The 24,455-nt window shown below is 38.7% G+C and overlaps 2 protein-coding genes across 9 annotated transcripts in view; one reads left to right on the forward strand and one right to left on the reverse strand.

Annotated features, from left to right (window-relative positions):
• gins1 (GINS complex subunit 1 (Psf1 homolog)) overlaps positions 1–8,785 on the forward strand; it is a 58,976-nt gene extending 50,191 nt beyond the window's left edge. For all 5 annotated transcript variants that reach the window (XM_069931908.1, XM_069931907.1, XM_069931909.1 and 2 more), the window contains 3 exons: positions 4,067–4,183; positions 6,605–6,679; positions 8,381–8,785. In XM_069931908.1, coding sequence (XP_069788009.1) covers positions 4,067–4,183; positions 6,605–6,679; positions 8,381–8,449 — 261 coding nt within the window. In that variant the 3' untranslated portion in view covers positions 8,450–8,785. The remainder of the gene's footprint in view (positions 1–4,066; positions 4,184–6,604; positions 6,680–8,380) is intronic.
• A 10-nt stretch (positions 8,786–8,795) lies between these two features.
• Positions 8,796–24,455, reverse strand: part of ninl (ninein-like) — a 142,606-nt gene continuing 126,946 nt past the window's right edge. For 3 of the 4 annotated variants that reach the window (XM_069931897.1, XM_069931894.1, XM_069931895.1), the window contains 3 exons: positions 14,277–14,489; positions 11,325–11,438; positions 8,796–10,572 (listed from right to left, as the gene is read on the reverse strand). In XM_069931897.1, the coding sequence (XP_069787998.1) occupies positions 10,384–10,572; positions 11,325–11,438; positions 14,277–14,489 (516 nt within the window). In that variant the 3' untranslated portion in view covers positions 8,796–10,383. The other variant, XM_069931896.1, reaches the window with a different exon arrangement.

A 24,455-nucleotide genomic window follows, 5' to 3' on the forward strand; every position in this document is an offset into this window, starting at 1 on the left:
GTATTTATTTCAAAATACATTTTAATTTGGCGCTCAATAAATTCTCTAAAATTTTGTCTTTTAAGTAGCATGAAGTTTAATCTCCATTTCTATGTTCTTGGTGGGATGTCCCCCAGTTCTATTGCTAATAACAGGGGTGAGTGATCAGATAACAATCTAGCTTTATATTCCTTTTTCCTAACTCTCCCTTGGATATGGGCTGACAACTGGAACAGGTCAATCCTTGAGTATGTTTTATGTCTACTCGAATAATATGAGTATTCCTTCTCCCTTGGGTGTTGTCTCCTCCATATATCCAAAAGTTGCATTTCCTGCATTGATTTAACCATAAATTTGGCTATTTTGTTCTTTCTGCTAGTCTTTTGTCCAGTTTTATCCATCTTTGAATCCAAATTAAGGTTAAAGTCCCCTCCTATCAATATATTCCACTGCGTGTCTACAATCTTCAAAAAAAATCTTTTGCATAAATTTTTGATCCTCTTCATTAGGTGCATATCTATTGACCAAATTCCAGAGCTCTGACTATATCTGACACTTTTATCATTACATACCTCCCTGCTGGATCTATTATTTCCTCCTCTATTTTGATTGGTACATTTTTATTGATTAATATAGCTACACCTCTGGCTTTTGAATTATATGATGCTGCCGTTACGTGCCCTACCCAGTCTCTCCTTAATTTATTATGTTCCACTTCAGTTAGATGCGTTTCCTGCACGAATGCTATATCTATTTTTTCAGCAAATTTAACAGCCTCTTCCTGTTTATTTGGTTATGTATTACGTTAATATTTATAGTCATATAGTTCAACATGGCCATCTCATACTCTGTTTACAGCTCATTTCCGCTTCCTCACCACCAACTTTCCCCATTTTCATTTCTCAGTTTTTTTTTAATGCACCGTATGACACTTCGAAAACATAAAATATTTCAATCATTCCCACATCTAAAATTCCCTTAACCCCAAGTATTCCCCCCTCTCTGAGTCACCCCTTGTCCCTTGACAGGCAACCACAACTCCCCTCTCCATTTGGACTGCGAACTTGTTCGCAAGCGTCAACTGATTTCGCAGTGACTGTTATTCTCTCCTACCCAACCCCCTCCAGAAAAGATTTTTATCTTCACATTACAACAAAGTTCCTCCTCTTATTTTTTTTAACCCCTCCTTTTTTTTAGCCCCCCTTCTCCCTTACTTCCCTTTTCCCTCTTTTAATTCTTTCTTGTACATTATTTTTACATCTTTATATGTAGTTTGTCATTGTTCTTGTTACATCTCTTCATCTCTCTTTCTGTCTTGCAGGCATTCTGCAAATTCTCGTGCTTTCTCCAGATCCGAAAACAGTCTGTTTTGCTGCCCCGGGATAACTATTTTAAGCACTGCTGGAAATCTTAACATAAATTTATAGTCTTTTTTTCCATAGGATCGATTTTGCTGCATTCCTCTTCTTTAGGAGCTTAAAACTTGTCTGGGTAGAAAAATTTTTTTTTTGACCTTTGTACTCCAGTGGTTTCTTGTTTTCTCTTCATTGCCTTCTCCAATATATTTTCTCTTGTCATGTATCTCAGAAATTTTACTAAAACAGATCTTAGTTTTTGTTGTGACTGTGGTTTTGGGGTTAATGTTCTGTGTGCCCTTTCTATTTCCAATCCTTCCTGCATTTCTGGCATTCCCAGGACTTTTGGGATCCATTCTTTTATAAATTCTTTCATATCTTTGCCGCCTTCATCTTCCTTAAGGCCCACTTTCTTTATAATGTTTCACCTACTATAGTTTTCCGTTATATCCATCTTCTGAGCTAACAACTCCTGTGTTTCTTTAACTTTTTTATCACTTTCTTCCAATTTTCTTTTTGTCATTCACTTTCATTTCTACTGCCATTACACGTTCTTCCACATTTTCTAATCCTTTCCCTACATCTGTTATGACCAGCTCTATTCTACTCACTTTTTCTTCTGTACTTTTCATTTTTCTATTCACTAAATTTTAGTGTCAACCATTTTAATGCTTTCATTTGTTCTTTAAAAAAAAATTATCTATGTAGTGTCCATTCATTTTACCTCCTATTCCTCTGTGCAGAGCTTGGTGTTCTTCTTCTTCTGTGTCTGCTCTTGAGTTTGTGTCTTCTATTTCTCTTCCTTGTATCTGTCTCTTTTGACTTTCTTGTTGAGTTGCTTGTCTCAGTTTGTTGGATATTTTTTTTCCATGATTTCTTGATGTTGTTCCTCTTCTGGGCTGGTTATCTGTTGTGTCTCTTGTTTCCTTTTTTGTCTCGCCTCTCCCTTTCCCGTTGCTTTCTTTATCTTCCAGCTGGGAGCCCTGCTGTCGGGCATCTCTCAGCTGTTCGTGCTGTGGAGTTTAACTCCACAGCTGGTCCCCCCTCCCGTTGGTGTTCGTCATGCGCATCTGTGTTTGGCTCCGTGAGCCATTTTTGAAGTCCCGCGGTCGGTGGGTCGCGACCCTGCACGGTCTCAACCAACCTCGGGGAGTTGGCTCCTCTTTCCACGGCGGATCCCTGCTTTTTCGTGAAGGTAAGGCCTTCACTTTTCTCTTCCTGCATCTTTCTTCCTTTTTCCCGTTTTTGGTTTTTCTTTCTTTAGGTGCCATTTTCTCTACACCTTTATTTTTTATTTGTTGCGATTTGTGTGTCTGGGGCTTTGCTTTTTCTTTGCTTTCTTTCCTCTTCTGGAGAGGGCTGGTATTCTCCTACAGGCCACTACTCCATCACGTGATTCCCTCCCGAAGAGCAGATTATTTAAATGGTGAAAAACTGCAGCATGCTGTAGAGCTGAAGGACTTGGGAGTGCTTGTGCATGAATCGCAGGTACAACAGGGATTGAATTCAAGAGCAGGGAGATCATGCTACAATTTGACATGGTACTGGTGAGGCTGCAACTGGAGAACTGTGTACAGTTCTGGTCCCCAGACTTAAGGGATATTATTGGCCTTGGAGGCAGTCCAGAGGAGGTTTGCCAGGTTGATCCTGGAGATGAGGGGGTTGACCTACAAGGAGAAACTAAATCATCTGGAATTATACTCATTTGAATTCAGAAGAATGAGAGGTCTTGTAGAAACATAAATTATGAAAGGGATAGATAAGATGGATGCAGGAAAATTGTTTACACTGGTAGGCGAGACCAGAACTAGGGGACACAGCCTCAAGGTTCAGGGGAGTAAAAACATTTTCCCCAGAGAGTAGTGAATCTGTGGAAATCTCTGCCCAGGGAAGCAGTTGAGGCTACTTCATTAAACCTATTTAAGGTTCAGTTAGATAGATTTTTACATTTAAAATAAAATGAAGGGTATGGGGAAAAGGGAGGTAGGTGAAGTTGAGTCAATGATCATATCAGCCATGATCTTATTGAATGGCAGAGCAGGCTTGATGGCCTACTCCTTTTTCTCATGTTCTGGCTCCTGTATACCTACCTGTTAAGTTTCTTGGCTTGTGTGAATTAGTCAGATTGTAGCCAAGCTGCAGGAGAATAAGTGGGGGGGGGGATGGACATGTGAGATAATAGGGTACATGGGAAATTAACAAGATTGATGGGAGCTGCCGTGCCCTTGACAATTGGAATATCGTTGTATGCAGGAAAAGTATGAGAAGAATGTGACCCGACTGGTGGCTGAACTAAACTATTTACAAGCTCTCTCATCTGAAGAACATCAACAATCACGTCTATGTTGTCAAATGTTCTGCCACTGAATCTTCCATGTATATGTTCTGGAACCCTGCACATTTCTCCAAAACTCATCCTATTGCTAATCTACACCAAATTATTGTAGTCATGTGGTTTTTTAATTTTTATTGATCCTTGGGTTGACAGAGCATTGAATTCTGCCACTTTTCCTGGATCTGTCCATGTCCCTTCAACTCTCCTCATACTCACTTCTTCCCTCTTCCCCAAATTCTTGCCTTTTACCCACCCTTCATTTCCATATTTAAGATTGGGTATATTCGTGATGCAAAGGATTCACTTTGTGGAATGTTGTCCTCTAGCTTTCTGCTCTGTGCTACTACGAATGATGTTTTTTCATAAATGTTTAAATTTGTTTTCTTTTTCCCTACAGACAGAGTGGTTCAACCAGTACAAAAAGTCACTTGCCACCTACATGAGAACCATTGGAGGAGATGAAGGGCTGGACATAACTCAAGATATGAAACCACCAAAAAGCCTGTTTATTGAGGTAGGTACTATAACCAGTAGTGGAACAATCATTGCGTGTGTGAGGCATGATGGAGGATTATATGAAGTTGGTCCATTGAATCCTTGGGAAAAAAACCTATTTGATGAACTTAAAATAAAACACCGGAACAAGCCCTTTGGTCCATATTATCTATACTGACCCTGGTGCCAAATTAAATGATTCACATACTGTATACGTGCCTCTCATCACTCCATTCCTAATGTTCATGTGCGTGGCTAAGTGCCTCTTAAAGGTCACTCTGTTTCCACTACCCCTCTAAACACAGATATGTTTTGTACTAAAAATAAAACAATGAATGAAAATTTTTTAAGGAATCAATGGAAAATCTACAGATTTAATTTTTGCCCATTTGAATGTCATTCTTGATACCACATTCCCCAAAACACAAAAATGTTTTTAGTCTGGCCTCCATGTTGACTGTTGCAATTCAACCCTTAATGGTATCTCCGATAATCCATTTTCTCATCATATTTTAAGTTTTACAGTAGTACAGGTTATTTTTTTTAAAAATAGTTCTGTGTTGCTGGTGCCCACTCTCAGTGGCCATCTGAGACAGACCCTTGTGATCAAGAATAACTTGCTTCTGCTGAAGTTCTTTGGGTTTGGAAGTGGCTGGGGAGTCCTTTGGAGAATCTGCAGACTCTGCTACAAGTGGGTTTGAAAGGGTGAGCCGGTGGCATATTCAACGATGCAGAGCACTCCTTCCCCATTTGCGCCTTTGTGTTCCTTTGTGAGTACTTGAAGCCTTTGGGGCCTTCCTAGATACTCCTGTTTTAAGCAGTCATAGGCCAAGCATTCCTATCATATAACATTTCTGGGAGACTTCTAAGAAAGTGTTTTCTTCTGCAATGACAAAATTTGGAGTGTTTCTTTTTGGATGCAAGTAGAAACACCTCAGATGGTTGGGTGTGATGACATTCTTGCAGCTGGGAGAGAGAGAGGGTGCTGGGATTGGTTTTCTGCCAATGGATTGAGAGGAATTTTGTAATGGTGGCATGTCTGTGATTTGAGGTGTCTTCTGCGGTGTTGTCAGTAAACAATTAGGATAGCAGGGGTCATGACTGCTCAGTGGAGTGAAGTTTGCGCTGCACATTATTCTTGAACTGCCCTCGGTACTCCAAATGTAGGCTAACCAATGTTTTATACTGCTGTTACACAAGTTTTTTTAACAGGACCTGCACTCAACAAATTATTCCAAATTAGAATAAATTGTGTCCAAATATCTTCTCCAATAATTTAAGGCTCACTAGTCTACAATTTCCTTGTTGTTTTTGTTCAGAGCCACATCATTGGCCCAGCAATCTTCTCCCTTGCCTCCCTCAGAATCTTGGGATCTATGTTCTGGGGACTTGCCAGCCTTAATGTTTCTCAATACACACAGATCCTCCTTAATAGATTATCAACACATCCCTAACTGCACTCAAAAAGCTGATTTCATCACCATCTTTTTCGCTCCAGATCTCTCACCACCCCCCCCCCCCCCCCCCAACCCTTTCTCAGTGGCATAACACTTTTTTCTCTTTCCTGTATTTACCAAGGGCATACAATATGAAACATCAACTTTTTATATAGACACTGCAATATATCTTGCTGTAAACATGTTCTAACCCTGGTCTTCAATCATCTTGAATCTCCTTGCCATTGATTCACCATCCTGTCTATTTGAGATATTCTTCATGGCAGTGTCTCTTTATTTTGGCTTGCTAAGCATTGATTGCACATTGCCTTTGTCAGCTGTCTGTATCAGGATACTTGGTTATAATTTCACTCATTAAATGATTCGGGGAGCTATTGACTGAAATAAACCAGGACCATGAATGCATCCAGAATTATGTGGCAAACACCCATTGACTCTGCTCTTGCTGGCCATCCATGACCTCGCTGGTTCCCATCTGTTTAACCCTTTCCAGTTCTATGACCACCTGAATTGCTATTCCTCCAGTTCCTCAGACATCCTCATTTTTCTTCACTATTAGCCTTGATGGAGGAACTTTCAGCTTGGATCCCAGGGCTTCAAAATTATCTCCTTAAATCTTCATTCTCTCACCCCAAAACACCTGCTGCACTATTGAAACACCATTTTTTTTTCCATGTACAAACTGTACTGCATTTTTATCTCTTTTTCTCTTTCCTTACTTGGGTAATTTAATATGTTGCAATTTTTTAAATAAAAGTAACTGTTTAGTCACTCCAAGGAAGAATTTCCATGCATATATATGTTGAACTTGTGTGTATGACAAACTCATCATTTTAATTTGTCCCACTTGGTTCATTTTTTAATGTGGCTTGAAGTACACTTTTGTTTGGTAATTGTTCCTGCGGTTTCCTTGGTTTTGCTACGTGGAAGCAGATTTATAAGACCAATATGTTATACTGTTGTTTTAAAATCTTTCTTTATAGGTGAGGTGTTTGAAAGATTATGGTGAATTTGAAATCGATGATGGAACAACACTACTGCTGAAAAAAAATAGCCAGGTAAGAATCTTAGTCTTTTTTTTCTCCACAAAATGCAATTGGAGTAAAAAGTCTGAGCATAAAACATTGAAGGTAAATGCTAAGAGCCATGAGAATCATGTATTCAAGCAAAATAGAGGAGCATGAACTCTTCCCTGAGCAGGCGTGAGAAAATTAAACATTTCTAGCACTAACACCTCACTTAAATATTGAGAGATTCAAATTGAAGGGAGGCTTTTCTGCATCAAGATTCACTAGCCCACCAGATATGACTCTGCTCTCCACATGATTACAAGAGAAATTATGGTGGTGTTGGAGGAATTAGATAAACAAGGATCCATTTTCCTTACCAGTTGGTCAAAAGTAATTGGATGAAGGATTTGGAAGAAAGACTAGAATTTTTTTTCCCACCCAGTGGGCAATAGAATCCTAAACTTGCACTGCTAGAAGAGCAGTGGAAACAGAGGCTCTCCTCATATTGAAGCAGACCTGGGATTTTGCTCTGGAGTAATTTCAGAGTTATATGGACTTTAAAGATTTTTTTGGGAAAATCTAATGAACAGGAGGAGGCCTTTTTGATGCATTATCTCTCGGGTAAGCAAAAGAACCACCCTAGCTAATCTCACCTTCCAGCTCTCATCTTTCAGGTCACAACCCCATGTTGACATTCTAGATCTGCTTTAATATAATGAGGGTTTCTACTTCTATTTGTTTGCTCATCTCCCTCCAACTACTTCAAGTATATGTTTCTAACCAGCTGGCAATGAAAATGGGTCCTTGCTCTTTATCCAATTTCCACAATTTCCAGTGTAATTGCATCTTTCCTGCATGAAGGAGGCACAAATTAACCTAGTCTTTAAGCTGTTGTGTAACTAATGTTATTTACAGTTCTAGAAAAATTTCCATCTCTGCAAAAAAAATTGTTTGCACTACTTGCTCCCTTTAAGTATAAGTTCACCTCTTGCATGCCTCTCACTATCCATCCACATAGTATATTGTACCTTTGCACTTTTCCATTTTCCAGATGAAATTCCATTTGTCTATCTTGCAGTCTAAAGCTTTCCTAATGGCCAATTTTTGTACCATGTACAATTTGTTGCGTCCCTACACTTCACTGATGTGTGCTACAAAAGGCAATGGCTGAGAAGAAGCCATACTGGTGCAACTAATTTCAAACACAGCATGTCAGCATGACTCTCTGTCCTGCAACAATTCCAATTTGTCACTCGCCCTTGGATCCCCAAAGCAGCCTAGCTTGAGAACTCATTAAAAGCCTTGAAGATTAATTCAATCTTTCCATCCTGTAGTTACAGAAATAATGAGCTACGGTTATCAAAAACTGGCTTTAAACTGCAAGCTATTCAATGTGTTTCATTGCTGCAAACTTCTGCAGTTTAACTCCATATTGTATCATCTCCCTTTGCTATTTACTGGGATGAGTGTCAACTAGACTTTTTTGCTCATTCCCTAAAACTTAATGTTTTAATATTGAATGTCTACTGTTGTCATACTTGATGGAGCTGCATTTCAGACATAACTAAATTAGCAGGAAGTGCAATTTGGAGATGAAAGATCCTTGCACATTGCAAGGTTCTGATGTGGTTTTTGGAGGAAATTCCAGCGACTGGCGTTTTATATAGCTGTAGTCCAACTGCCCTTGATTTCCAATTTTCTTTTTTCTACTATGCACCAAGAAAATTCTAAAATGTATTTTTCTTTCAGCATTTTATGCCCAGGTGGAAGTGTGAACAGTTAATTCGCCATGGAATTCTGGAACATGTGTTATCCTAAGACCTGCAGCTGACTACAGATTGCTTTCTGTCCCTTTAGCATGTTTTCTGTATCTTAAAATTTGCTGTGAGGAAAAAGCCTTTGTAGCTTCAGTTAAATTCATTTTGGTAATTAGAATCTCCAGATCATTTCCAAGAGGTTTGTATATTAGCAAAAGCCTGAAATGTGGGAAATATATTTTTCTCCCTACTGTGTTCCACTACCACTGGACATACTTGGAAGAAAATGTTTGGGAGAGGGAGAATGAAATTGTTTGATCTCTCTACTGGAAAAGCTATATTTATATCTTGAAATAAAGATTAGATTTTAATCCTTATAATAAATAATGTACATTGACATTCTTGGATTTCATAAACTCACTTTTTCATATGTTATAGAATCTTTTTTTAAAAATTTCTGTACACAGTCAGCATTTATACATTTTGCATCTCTACAATTTCCATTAATAGGAACAATGAGTTTTCAGATGATAACTGCTTTAAAGTTCAAAATAGCAGCAGAATTGGATTAGAACAGATTGCATGCAACCTTGAGGGGATCTGGCTCCTGGGGCACAATACATGTAACCAATGTCAAGTCACTGAGACTGACAATTTCTCCCAATGCAACTTGGACTTTCTTGCTCTTTAGAACAAAATGAGCCATACAAAATTCCAAACTGAACAGAAAATTTCCTGAAACTCAGTCGATCAAGTAGCAAAAGGAGATATTGAAGTGGGGGAGGAAGGGAGGGACAAGGGTCAGAGTAATGTTGGGCATAGGATCAGCAGGAGGCAAATGGAGAAAGAGAGAAGTCTCCCCAACCCCAGGAAACTGGAACTGGCAGGAGAGGGAAACCTCTGTTGGGATGCTGGTGAGGAGAGAGAGAGACCCTCCAGGAGGAAGAGGCCAGGTAAGAGGAGTTCCCTGATGGAAAAGAGACCCCAGTTCACAGGTTAGACCCCCACTGAAGGAGGATGGAGTGGGGTGGTAGCCTGGAGTCAGGAAAGTTTGAGACCCCTTGTGGGAGATGGGTTGCATTAATGGGAACATCAAGACAAGAATTCTGGAACATTGAAAATTTGAAACAGTAATAGATTAAGCTCTGGAATAAAGAGAAAAAGGGACAATAGTACCACTGCACGGTGGTGAGAATAGAACACAGGATATAGAAGGAAAACCACTGAACATGGCAAAAAATCCTGGCTGGGACCAAACTGCAAGGCCCAAAACGAGATGAAAACCACGTGGGTCAAAAGAGCAGCAAGCCTGATGAGGAATTGCATGCGGTCTTGGCAAGGACATTATCAAGGAAAAGCAGAAAACTCCATTGTAGATAAAAATCTTCCACTTTTCAGTTAGTTATTTTGATTCTGAAATTCTTGACTTAATTAGTGCCTTAAAAGTATACAAGCTGTAATTCACAGCTATGTCCTTTAATTTCCAATACCATTTTAAACAGGGAAAACTTTATTCAGCCACATCAAAGCTGCTGTCTGGCATTCTTCCCATGTTTGGGAAAGGAATCTCATGAGTTAGATCGGGGATGATCAGTACATGAAAACACATGACCTATGCAGCACTAGAGAAAGTGCCCACAATTTGGATGTCCAACAATTTAGTACAGAGGTCGATTGTTTCATCACTGCAATTTTTTAGGCAGTCATGGTAGTCTCTCTGCCAGCAGAAAGCAGGTTTTATCGACCCCTCCTATTCAATGTATGGGAGGATTTGTTTTAGTTTCCCCTTTGATAAGAGTCTGTAGGATGGAGAGAAAAGAAAACTTCCTCACAAGGCAACATTCTCCCACTGCAAACTTTGAGAGTATGAATAATTTTTTCAGTTGGGCAACTTTGATTCTAACCTACCAGAGACAATGACATGAAGGTGAAGGTTGGTAAAAGTGCTGAAGGGATAACATTTGAAAAATGCAATTGGAGCTGGAACATTCAGAATTAGGAGAGAGATGCTGGAGCAATTTTCCTCAGCAGGCTGTTCAAAGCTGCAATTTTTTCATCCAACATGTAGTTCTTCTTCTCAGCGCCTTTCTGCCGCTGTTCAGTAATCTGCAGTGCTTTCATCAGCTGCGCATTCTCCACATAGAGGTCCTTTAGCAGCAGGTCAGACTTGGTATTCTTGGCAAACTGCAAGTGAGAAGCAAAACATTTTTGTGCAATTAAACAATTTTTGATAGAAATGTTCCTTTGGGTAAAATGTTCGATAGGAGCATCATCAGATTATACTGACACTAAACCACGCATATTTGGAACAGGAAACAATAAAACCCAACCAAAGAGAGGGATTAAATTAGGAGATTTGGGGAAGGAAAGCTGGATTTTCAAGGCAAGTACTCACCACCACTTCTGTAAAACTAGAAGTGAAAGAGTAAAGACAGTTTGCAAAGTTGGGCACTGGAGATGGAGACAGGTGAAATTATACAATCATTTTAAAATTGAGAATGAACATTTTAACATTGAGGCATTGCTGGATTCTGATGGAGGTCAGCAGCCCCTGTCTCAACAACAACCCAAACCAGGCAAATAAAGATACTGGAACCTGCTGCAGAGACATCTTGGCTGCACAGTCAATTACATCCTGAAATACAGTACATAGATTTAAAATGTTAAGTAGACAGACTACTCACAGGCAAAAATTGCAACTTTAGCCTCAACTACCCAAAAGCTATAGCAAGGATGAGAGCATTTCACAGGATAAATTAACTTTTTTCTATAAATGCTGGTCTTTAAAAAAAAAATGAAACCTATGTAATGTTGATTCACTTCACATACAAAAGTCAATATGTGCTTTATCTTAAGTTTATTCCTGTTGCACTTCCCCAAAGATCATGACTGCATTTCATTTAAATGTTAAATGTACAGCTGTCCCAATCACCCACCTGTTCCTTAAGCTGGGTCATTTTTTCCTGAAGCATCAATCGTACATTCCTCAGTTTCTGCTCTGCTTCCTCTATCCTCTCTTCCATTTGTTTTCGCAATGTCTTATACTCTTCCTGAAATAGAAGATTTTATTTATATTCTACTGACAGACCCAGCATTAAATAGTCCCAAGTGTTGGAAATTAAAGCATGAAAGTCCATTTGGACCAGACCCTGGGGAGTCCATTTGGACCAGTGTGTTCGAATTTTGTCAGTGCTATCAAATTAGTCTCTGCGTGATTACAGTATTGAATTAGTAAGCCATTTGTCCAGTTGTCTGCACTTGTTCTCTCCAAGAGGGATGCTCTAGCTCCATTTCTCACCTGCAACAACCCCCATCTTCCATAGGTAAGTTTCCTCCTCCTATTTATCCAGCTCCCCTTGGAGGGCCACAATGAACCTGCCTCCTTCGCACTCCAGATTCCAACCCTGTATTCATCCAAGCAATGAGCTGCTGGAGGAACAGCAGGTCAGGCAGCATCCACAGACCAAAATGATCAGTTAACATTTCAGATCAGGACCTTTTATTGAGACTAAAATAAAAAGGGGCTTTTGAGAGAATTGGATTGGCGCTGGATCCCAAGAGGAGTTTGTGTAATACTATGAGATGACCTTGGATAGCAGCTTGTGATCAAGCCCACTAGGGAAAAGGCAATTCTGGATTGGCACTGTGCAATGAGCCAGATTTAACGAGGGATCTTAAAGTAAAAGAACCTTCAGGAAGCAGTGATCACTGTATGAAAGAATTAACTGCAGTTGGAGATGGGCAAGCTAAAATAAGATGTGTTGAGTAAAGGTAAAACTACAAGGGCGAGAGAGAGAGAAACTGTCCAAAGTTGATTGCAGGGATGATAGGACAGTAATGGCAGGGCTTTCTGAGAGTAATCAAGACACAGGATCATTTCATCCTTCAGAAGAAGCATTCTAAAGGGAAGATGAGGCAACTGTAGCTAACAAAAGAGAGGAAAACTGCTGCTGCTAAAAACAGGAAGCTGAAGGATTGAGAAGCATTTAAAAAAACAACACAAAGCTACTAAAAAAAGCAACAAGGGGAGAAAATATGAATTATGAAGGTAAGCTAGCCAATAATATAGAGGATACCAAAAGTTTTTAAAATCCATGTACAGTAAAAGAGGCAAGAATGGATATTGGACTGCTGGGAAAATGGTAATTGGGAACCAAGAAATAGCAGATGAACTGAATAGGTATTTTGCATCAATCTTCATTGTAAAAGACACCAGTGATGTGCCAAATATTCGAGAGTTGGGGGCAGAAATGTAGTTGCCATTACTAAGGAGAAGATACTTGGGAGGCTGAAGGTGGGTAGTCACCTGGACCAAATGAAATGCACCCCAGAGTTCTGAAAGAGATAGTTGAAGAGATTGTAGATACATTAGTAGCAATCTTTCAAGAATTACTAGAGACAGAAATTGTTCAAGAGGACTGGAAAATTGTGAATGTCTTTAGGGAGAGAGGCAAAAAGACCGGGTATCTACCCCTGACATCAGTGGTTGGTAAGATTTTAGAGACCAGTATGTTTTGGGGTTTTTAGAAACACATGACAAAAATCGGCCAAAGTCAACATGGGTTCTTTCAGAAGAGACAAATCTGGTGGAAAAAGTAACATGCAGGACAGACAAAAGGAGAGTCAGTGCATATTGTTCATAAAGCCTTTAACAGGGTGATGCACTTGAGGCTTCTAAAGAAAATGCAAGCTCATGGTTCAGGGATAGACGATTAGCTGAGTGACATAAGGCATAGAGTGAATAAAGGGGCTTTTATTGGCTGGCTGCCAGTGACTAGTCTTCCAAAGAGGTCAGTGTTAGGTCTACTACTTTTCAGGTTACATGTTAATGACTTGGATGAAGGAACTGACGGCTTTGTGACCAGGTTTGCTAATTATACAAAGATAGGTGGAGGGATGAACTAGTGTTGGGGAAACAGGGAGTTTGCAGAAGGTCTTGAGACAGGTTCAAAGAATGGGCAAAGAAGTGGCAGATGAGATATGGCAAAAGGAAGTGCATGGTATTGCAGTTTGGCAGAAGGAATAAAATAGTAGAGACTATTTTATAAGTGAAGAAAGATTTCAGAAAGTGGAGGTCCAAAGAAGGTTAGGAGTCCTAATACAGGATTCCCGAAATGTTGCAAGTTGAGACAATAGTAAGGAAAGCAAATACAATATTACCATTCATTTTGAGAGGACAAGAATATAAAAGTAAGGATGTAATGCTGAGGCATTAGTCAAACTACATTCGGAGTACTGTGAGCAGTTTGGACCCCATATGCAAGGAAGGAGGTGCTGATGTTGGAAAGGGTCCAGAGGAGGTTACGAGAATGATTCCAGGATGAGAGGGCTAACACATGGGAAACATTTAACGTCTCTGGGCCTGTACTCGCTGAAGTAAGAAAGATGATGGGGGAGTCTCATTGAAACCTACAGAATATTGAAAGGCCTGGAAAGAGTGAATGTGGAAAAAATGTTTCCAGCATTGGGAAAGTTGAAGACCAGAGGACACAACTTGAGAATAAAAGTAACAGAGATTAAGAGAAATTTCTTCAGCCAGTGTTTGGTGAATCTGGAATTAGTTGCCACAGATGGCTGTGGAGGCCAAGTCTTTGGGTATACTTAAAGCAGAGGTTGATAGGTTCTTGATTAGTAAGTTTCAAAAGTTATGGGAGAAGGCAGGAGAATGAGGTCAAGAGGAAAAATATATCAGCCAAGATTCAAATGGTAGAGCAGACTCAATGGCCTAATTATACTTTTACATGTTAAAAGGATAGATAAAAGGTAGTTTTTAAAGGTGATGAAAAGTTTAAAAGTCATTTAAATGCATAAATAGCTGTCAAAAAAAAATGCAGAGCCTGGTACAGTTAAGACCTAAACAGTCAGACAGTGTGGTACTTATATTTCACCTTCTGTTCACGCATTATATTGTTAGCTTCCTGACACTGGGTCTCAAGCTGTTCTTGGAGTTGCTGTACTCTCTGCTCGCTTTCTGAAATTTTCATTTGCAATTGTACCAACTGGTTTTTGGGCACAACATTGTTCATTTGCTCCTTTAACTCTTGTACTTCTTCCACGTGTTGAGACTGGGCTTGCATTAGTTTGGTGTTGGCTTCCAACAGCTGAGGATAGAAAAAAAAAGACAGCCTCATCAGTATAACAGGAGGGAACAAGTTACCAGAGGCTTAGACAAAGAAGGGGTGTTTACGGAGCTTTTTTAGGAGAAAGAACAGAGGATTGGGAAGGAAGTTCCAGAACCAGAGCTTAGATGGCTGAAACTATGGCCATCAGTGATGGGCCTGGAAATTTGGCACTCAAGGGCCAAAGTTGCAGGAGCACTGCCTTTGCTTTGAGAGGCAGAGGCTGTGGTGAGAGTGAGGAATGAGAGGGCAATATGGAAAGGATGGATGGGACAGTGAGACCAAATAAAATTTCAGTTGATCAATGCACTGACAGCTGAGCCATCAAAAATGCATTCATTTTCCAAAAAGCTGATGTTGCACCAAAGTTTGCTGAGAACTGCAGATATAACATGTCTCTGATTTGTTAACATGCAAAAGCTTTTCCTGCTATTTGGGCCTTTGACTTGATTGGAGAAGCTGCATTATGATAAACAAGAAATTGCTTGGATGAAAGATAAAACTTGAATAGCTTTTATATTTTCATTTTAAAAGATCAAATGCCCAAATTGCTGAGGGTGGCGTGGAAATCCGACAAAGCTTAAAAGGAAACATGCATTTAATCACTACCAATTAGGTATTCTTGGTGCATTCATTAATGCAGAAAATGCAGCAGTGTACAGTGCTCTTGGCTAGGGGGAAACATCATTGGTGAATCTACCCACTTGTGCTATGAAACATCTTGTCATGCTTAATGAGGCAAGTGGTCCTTCTAACTCAACTCATTCACTTGAACCATCTTCAAAAGACACTATCACAGGAATCAATCTGGGGAAACTTAAATATGCCCTCTCTACCACAAGAATATCCTCCCTAGATAAGGATATCACACCTGTACACGTTAAGAACATAAGAAATAGGAGCAGGAGTCGGCCATCTAGCTCTAAGATCGTATTTGATCTAGCCATGGACTCAATTCCACCTACCTACCTTTTCTCCATAATTTTCAATTTCCCCCCCCACTATGCAAAAATCTAACTATCTTAAATAGAGCCACAATATGATTTCTCAAGTAAGGAGACCAGAACTGCGCACAGTACTTAAGATGCAGTGTCACCAATACCCTGTTCAGTTACTGCAGAATGTCCCTGCTCTCAAATTCAATCTTCTATCAATGAAGGCCAACATTTCAAGTCAAGTTTATTGTCATCTTATTTGCACAAGTACAATCCAATAAAACGTTCTCCAGTCCTTGGTGCAAAACATGCAGACACACAACCAGAGCTGTGGATTGATCTCCAATCCATCTCTCTGCAGCAACCGTCCCACATTGTGATGCAGACAGCCAGGAAACTCTTGATAGAGCCCCTATAGAAGGTTGGCATAATGGTAGCTGATAGCCTTGTCCACTTCAGTCTTCTCAAGAAGTGCAGTCTTGACAAAATGAGGGAATGTGTGTCCACGATAGGTCACTAGTTAAATGAACAGGAACCTGGTGCTCTCCACTCTTAGTGGAGTGTGGTTGATCCTGGTCCTCCGGAAATCAACAATCATCTTCGACTTGACCACGTTAAAATTCAGGTTGTTACTCGCGCACCATTTCAGATTTTCCACCTCTGTAATGTATTGATGAGAACAACGACTGTTGTGTCATCTGCAAACGATGACAGACACTTGGAGCTGGATCTGACGATGCAGTTGTGGGTCAGCAGCGTGAACAGGAAAGGGTTGTTCTGTGGTGTGCCAATGCTGTGTGACAGTGCTCGACTTTCTGAAAATTTCATTTTCGCCCCCAAGTCCCACTCCCCAACAGTATGTTGCAATCTTTCACCATTTAAATAATCTGATTTTATTTTTCCTTCCAAAGTTGATGACCTCACATTTAGCAACATTGTACCTCATCTTCCTTACCCATGTCCACTCACTTAACCTATCTACTGTATATCTCTCTGTAGATTCTTTGGATCCTCTGCAGAATTTGCTTTTCTACTCATTTTAGTGTCATCAATAAACTGGTTTGTCACACTGGGTCCCCTCTTCCAAATCGTTAATGTATTTTAAATTAGAACATTTAAATGTCGTGAACAGTTGTGGGCCCAGCCCCAACCTCTAAAGTACTCTCCTCACCAATCAGAGAAACTCTCTGCCTTCTATTGGATGAGCAATCCTCTATCCATGCTAATACTTCAACCCCATGCATCATTACGATCGTCTTTTATGCACCACCTTTTCGAAGGCCTTCTGGAAATTGAAGGAATCAACATCCATCAACTGTGCTCATTGTATCCTCAAAGAACTCCAGTGAATTTGTTCAACAGGATCTGTCTTTCCTGAATCCATGCTGTGAATGCCAGATGTTTTGCAATTTCTTTCTTAATGATACGAGCATTTTCCCAACTACAGATGCTAATCTAACTGGCCTATAATTCCCTGCCTTTTACCTACATAATTTTTTTTAAACAATGACATGACATTCACTGTCTTGCAATCTGCCAGAAGTTGCCTATGGTTCAGCTTTGGTCAAGTTTTCTAGTTTCCCAATTCTCTTAGTGACTTTGTACGCATGGGTTTTTAGTTTGATGTCTTCCTTTATTTCCTGGTTATCCAATGCTGGCCCTCTCCACGCTACTGTCCTTGCTTTAAACTATGACAAATGCCTCTGTTCTAACTTGTATTTCTCTCAGTACCCTGGGCTGCATTCCATCAGGACCATCCACTTTTAGACTCACTAGATTGCTCAGGGCGACCTCCTTAATGGTAGCAACAGTACTGAAGTCCTCATCTCCAATCACATCCATGCCATCTCTCTGGCACGTTAGAGGTGTCCTCCACCATGAAAATTGAGAAAAGAGTTGTTTCTGTATGATTCAATATTGATTCTCCCATCTCCGCTTCCAAGGGACTGATAATCACTTTAGCCACCTTTTTCTGCTTTATGTATTGTAATTATCAACAAAACTGATTATGTTTTAATATTTTGCACAAGTTTTGCACAATCTATTTTCCCTTTCTATATTGCTTGCTTAGCGGTTGTTTTTTTTAAAAATAATTTTTATTTTTTCACATTGTGAACCATATCAACCAAAATACATACAAACATTTCCCTCTTAAATATACACAGTGGCATTTTCTCCCCCCTACCTTCCCTCCCCCCTTCCCACCCCCTCCAAAACCAATAAACATTCAACATATACAATACAATAAAACCATTAAACAATGTGATCACACAATGAAAATAAACAAGAAACATGTGTCATCTACTTTTACACACTGGATCAAGTCACTTTGTCTTCTTATCATTTTAGGGGGTGGCGTTCCGAGGCAAGCCCTCTCTGTTATGTTCCATGTTCGGTTCCCAAATTTGTTCAAATAATCTGACTTTATTTTTTAAATTATATGTTATTTTTTCCAATGAAATACATTTATTCATTTCCATGTACCCTTGCTGTACTATCAGGCTCTCTTCCGATTTCCAAGTTGACATTATACATTTTTTTGCTACAGCTAAGGCTATCATAATAAATCTTTTTTGCGCTTCATCCAGTTTGAGGCCTAATTCCTTACTTCTTATATTACATAGAAGAAAGATCTCTGCATTTTTTGGCATGTTGTTTTTTGTGATTTTATTTAATATCTGATTTAGATCTTCCTAAAACTTTTTCACTTTCTCACATGCCCAAATTGCATGTACTGTTGTTCTCATTTCCTTCTTACAGTGAAAACATCTGTCTGATAATGTTGGATCCCATTTTTTTAACTTTTGGGGCTTGATATATAACCTGAGTAACCAATTATACTGTATCATGCGTAACCTTGTGTTTATTGTATTCTTCATAGTTCCAGAGCATAACTTTTCCCATGTTTCATTTTTTATCTTTATGCTTAAATCCTTTTCCCACTTTGGGTTTATAGTTTATTTCATCATTTTCCTTATCTTGCAGCTTGATGTACATGTTCGTTATAAATCTTTTAATTATCATTGTGTCTGTAATCACATATTCAAAGCTGCTTCCTTCTGGTAATCTCAGTCTTTTTCCCAATTTATCCTTTAAGTAGACTTTCAGTTGATGATATGCAAACATTGTATCATTAGTTATTCCATATTTGTACTTCAATTGTTCAAATGTTAATAAATTATTTCCCAAAAAACAATTTTATTTTCTTTTAATTCCTTTTCTCTCCCATTCTCTAAAGGAAAGGTTATCTATTGTGAAAGGGATTAGTTGATTTTGCATCAATAATAATTTTGGTAGTTGGTAATTTGTTTTTTTCCTTTCTACGTGAATCTTCTTCCATATGTTGAGTAAATGGTGCACTACTGGTCAATTTTTATATTGCACCAGTTTTTCATCGCACTTATAAACTATATGTTCTGGTACCTTCTCCCCTATTTTATCTAGCTCTATCCTGGTCCAATCTGGTTTTTCCCTTGTCTGACAAAAATCTGATAAATACCTTAATTTTGCTGCTCTATAGTAATTCTTAAAGTTTGGTAACTGCAAACCACCTTGTTTGTACCATTTTGTTAATTTATCCAGCGCTATCCTTGGTTTCCCCCTTTCCATAAGAATTTCCTTATTATTCTCTTTAGTTCATTGAAGAATTTCTCTGTTAAGGGAATTGGTAACGATTGAAATAGGTATTGTATCCTTGGGAAGATATTCATTTTAATGCAATTTACCCTCCCTATCAACATTAGCAGTAATTCTTTCCAATGTTCTAAGTCTTCCTGCAATTTCTTTATTAGTGGCTGATAATTTAATTTCTACAAGTGGCTTAAATTATTATCTAACCTAATACCGAGCTATCGGATTGCTTGTGTTTGCCATTTAAATGGTGATTCTTTTTTAAATTCTGTATAATCTGCATTACTCATTGGCATCACTTCACTTTTATTTGCGTTGATCTTGTACCCCAATATTTCTCCATACTCCTTCAATTTCTTATGTAGTTCTTTTATTGATATTTCTGGTTCTGTTAAGTAGACTATGATGTCATCTGCAAATAAACTGATTTTATACTCCTTCTCCTTTATTTTTATCCCTTTTATTTTATTTTCTGTTCTGCCAATGGTTCTTTTGGTAAAGCAAACAGTGAGGAAGATAATGGACAACCCTGCCTAGTTGACCTACTTAATTTAAATTGGTTCGATACATATCTATTTACTGTTACCTTCACCAACGGTCCATTATATAATGCTTTAATCCAATTAATATATTTTTCTGGTAGATTGAACCTCTGTAATACTTTGAATAAGTAATTCCATTCTACCCTGTCAAAGGCTTTTTCTGCATCTAAAGCAACAGCCACTGTTGGCATTTTATTTCCTTGATCTGCATGAATTACATTAATAAATTTACAGACATTATCTGCTGTTAGTCTTTTCTTAATAAATCCAGTTTGATCTTGTTTTAATATTTTTGGTACACAGTCGGCCAATCTGTATGCTAATAATTTTGCTATTATCTTATAATTTGAATTAAGTAGAGATAATGGTCTATATGATGCTGGTGTTAGTGGATCTTTCCCTGCCTTTGATATTACTGTAATTATTGTTGTCTTACATAAATCTGGCAAGTTTTGTGTTTCTTTGTCTGGTTCATTACTTCCAGGAGAGGAGGAATCAATAACTCTTTAAATGTTTTATAGAATACTCTTGGGAATCCGTCCTCCCCAGGCGTTTTATTGTTCTGCAGCTTTTTTAATATATCCTGTACTTACTCTATTTCAAGTGGTTTTATCAGTTTATTTTGTACCTCTTCTTGCAATTTTGGGAGTTCAATTTTAGCTAGAAACTCTTCTATTTTATCATCTTTCCCCTCATTCTCAGTTTGGTATAATTGTTCATAAAATTCCTTAAAGTTTTCATTGATCTCCGTTGGGTTATATGTAATTTGTTTGTCCTTTTTCCTTGATGCCAATACAGTTCTTTTAGCTTGTTCTGTTTTAAGTTGCCATGCTAACTTAACTGTCTTTTCTCCTAGTTCATAATACTTTTCCTTTATTTTTATTATGTTCTTCTCCACCTTATATGCTTGTAATATTTTGTATTTTATTTTTTTGTCCGCTAATTCTCTTTTTTTTATTATATCATCCCTTTTTACTAGTTCCTTTTCTTTACTTACTATATCCCTTTCGAACTGTTCTATTTCCCGATTGTAGTTCTTTTTCATCTTAGTTACATCTTATTATCTGCCCTCTAATGAAGGCTTTCATTGCATCCCATAATATAAATTTGTCTTTCACTGATTCCTTATTTATTTCAAAGTACGCTTTAATTTGGCGTTCAATAAACTCTAAATTCCTGCCTTTTAAGTAGTATGGAGTTTAATCTCCATCTATATGTTCTTGGTGGGATGTCCCCGAGTTCTATTGCTAATAACAGGGGTAAATGATCAGATATCAATCTAACTTTAAATTCAGTTTTCCTAACTCTCCCTTGAATATGGGCCGACAACAAAAACATATCAATCCTTGAATATGTTTTATGCCTACTCAAATAATAAGTATTATAACATAACATAACATAACAATTACAGCACGGAAACAGGCCCTTCTAGTCCGCACCGAACCAAACACCCCTTTCTAGTCCCACCTCCCTGCACAATGCCCATAACCCTCCATCTTCTTCTCATCCATATACCTGTCCAACCTTTTCTTAAATAATACAATTGACTCCGCCGCCACTATTTCTCCCGGAAGATCATTCCACACAGCTACCACTCTCTGAGTAAAGAAGTTCCCCCTCATGTTACCTCTAAACCTCTGCCCCTTAATTCTTAACTCATGTCCTCTTGTTTTAAACTTTCCTCCTCTTAATGGAAATAGTCTATCCACATCCATTCTGTCTATCCCTTTCATAATCTTAAATACTTCTATCAAATCCCCTCTCAACCTTCTACGCTCCAAAGAATAAAGACCCAATCTGTCCAATCTCTCCCCATACTCCAGATGCTTAAACCCAGGCAACATTCTGGTAAACCTTCTCTGCACTCTCTCCACTCTGTTTATATCCTTCCTATAATTAGGCGACCAGAACTGCACACAGAACTCCAAATTAGGCCGCACCAACGCCTTATACAATCTCAACATCACCTCCCAACTCCTATATTCCATGCAATGATTGATAAAGGCCAGCATACTAAAAGCCTTCTTCACCACCCTATTCACGTGAGTTTCTACCTTCAGGGAACGATGTACCGTTACTCCTAAATCTTTCTGCTCTTCTGTATTCCTCAATGCTCTCCCATTTACCACATATGTCCTATTCTGATTCTTCTTACCAAAATGAAGCACCTCACACTTATCAGCATTAAATTCCATCTGCCATTTTTCAGCCCACTTTTCTAAGCAGCCCAAATCCCTCTGCAATCCTTGAAAACCTTCTTCATTATCCACTATTCCACCTATCTTAGTATCGTCTGCATATTTACTAATCCAATTCACCACCCCATTATCTAGATCATTAATGTATATAACGAACAACAATGGGCCCAATACAGATCCTTGAGGCACACCACTGGTCACCGGCCTCCAACCTGACAGACAATTATCCACTACCACTCTCTGGCCTCTCCCTTTCAGCCAATGTTCAATCCATTTGACTATCTTAAAATTTATACCTAAAGACTGCACCTTCCTAACTAACCTTCCATGTGGTACCTTATCGAAGGCCTTACTGAAGTCCATATAGACAACATCCACTGCGCTACCCTCATCCACATTCCTAGTCACCTCTTCAAAAAATTCAATCAGATTGGTCAAACATGACCTTCCTCCCACAAATCCATGTTGAGTGCTCCTGATCAGACCCTGTCTATCCAGATGTTTATAAGTACTATCTCTAAGAATTTTCTCCATTAATTTACCTACCACAGACGTCAAACTTACAGGCCGATAGTTGCCAGGCTTCCTCCTTGAACCCTTTTTAAATAACGGAACCACATGCACAATGCGCCAATCCTCCGGCACTATCCCCATATCTAATGACATTTGAAAAATTACCGCCAGAGCCTCTGCTATTTCCTCCTTCACTTCTCTCAATGTCCTGGGGAAGATCCCGTCTGGTCCCGGAGACTTATCCACCTTTATATTCTTCAAAAGCCTTAAAACTACACCTTTTGTAATCGCTATATTCCCCATATTTACCCAATTTGCTTTTTTTATCCCACATCTCCCAATATCCTTCTCCTTAGTGAATACCGAAGAAAAGAAACTGTTCAATATCTCCCCCATTTCTTTAGGTTCCACACACAGTTTTCCACTCTGATTTTCTAAGGGACCAATTTTGTCTCTAGCTTTCCTCTTACCATTAACATATTTGTACAACTCTTTTGGATTAGTTTTCACCCTGCTTGCCATAGTTTTCTCGTACCTTCTTTTAGCTTTCCTATTTCCTCTCTTAAGATTCCTCTTACATTCAATGTATCTTTCAAACATCTCCTTAACTCCATGCTTCTTATATCTAATGTACGCCTCCCTTTTTCTTCGAACGAAGTTTCCAATATTCCTTGAAAACCACGGCTCTCTCAAACCTTTTGCCCCTCCTTTTAACCTAACAGGGTCTTGGGGTCTGCCTCCTCCATATATACATAAGTTTCAATTCCTGCATTGATTTAACCATAAATTTGACCACTTTATTCTTTTTGCTAGTCTTTTCCCCAGTTTTATCCAACATTGGATCCAAATTAAGGTTAAAATCCCCTCCTATCAATATATTTTTCTTGCGTATCTCCAATCTTCAAAAAAAATCTTGCATAAACTTTTGATCCTCTTCATTAGGTGCATATATATTGAGCAAAGTCCAAAATTCTGAATATATCTGACACTTTATCGTTACATATCTCCCTGCTGGATCTATTATTTCCTCCTCTATTTTGATTGGTACATTTTTATTAATTAATATAGCTACACCTCTAGCTTTTTAATTATATGATGCTGCCCTACCCAGTCTCTCTTCAATTTGTTCTGTTCCACTTTAGTTAGATGCGTTTCCTGCACAAATGCTATGTCTATTTTTTCTTTTTTCAGTAAATTTAATAGCCTCTTCCTTTTAATTTGGTTATGTATTCCATTAATATTTATAGTCATACAATTCAACATGGCCATCTCATATCTTGTTTACACCTCATTTCTGGTTCCTCACCACCACCATCCCCCTTTTCCCCATTTTCATCTCTCAGTTTTCCCTTTTTAAGCTCAATGTATGACCACACATTTAAAACATAAAATACTTCAACAACTCCCACATCTAATATTCCTTTAGCCACAAATGTCCCCCTCCACCACCCTCTCTGAGTTGCCCCTTATCCCTTGCCGGGCAACCACAACTCCCCTCTCCATTTGGATGGCGAACCCGCTCGCAAGGGTCAACTGATTTCGCAGTGACAGTTATTCTCTTCCACCCAACCCCCCCCAGAAAGCACTTTTTTTTTTTTTTTTACACATATAACAAAGTTCACCCTCTTTTTTTTCCTCCTTACTTCCTTTCTTCCCTTCTCTTTCCCTTCTTTAGTTCTTGCATATACATTATTTTTACATCTTTATATATATTTTATCACCATTCTTCATTCTTGTTACAACTCTTCATCTCTCCTTCTGTCCTGCAGGTGTTCTGCAAATTCTTGTGCTTCCTCCGGATCTGAGAACAGTCTGTTTTGCTTCCCAGGGATAAATATTTTAAGCACAGCTGGATGTCTTAACATAAATTTATAACCTTTTTTCCATAGGATCGATTTTGCTGTATTAAACTCCTTCCTCTTCTTTAAGAGTTCAAAACTTACGTTTGAGTAAAAAATATTTTTTGACCCTTGTATTCCAGTGGTTTATTGTCTTTTCTAATTTTATTCCTTGCCCGCTCCAGTATATTTTCTCTTGTTGTATATCTCAAAAATGTTACTAAAACAGATCTTGGTTTTTGATGTGTCTGTGGTTTTGGAGCTAGTGTTCTGTGTGCCCTTTCTATTTCCA

This window comes from Narcine bancroftii, chromosome 4 (genome assembly GCF_036971445.1).
Source record: "Narcine bancroftii isolate sNarBan1 chromosome 4, sNarBan1.hap1, whole genome shotgun sequence".
Classification (NCBI taxonomy): domain Eukaryota; kingdom Metazoa; phylum Chordata; class Chondrichthyes; order Torpediniformes; family Narcinidae; genus Narcine; species Narcine bancroftii.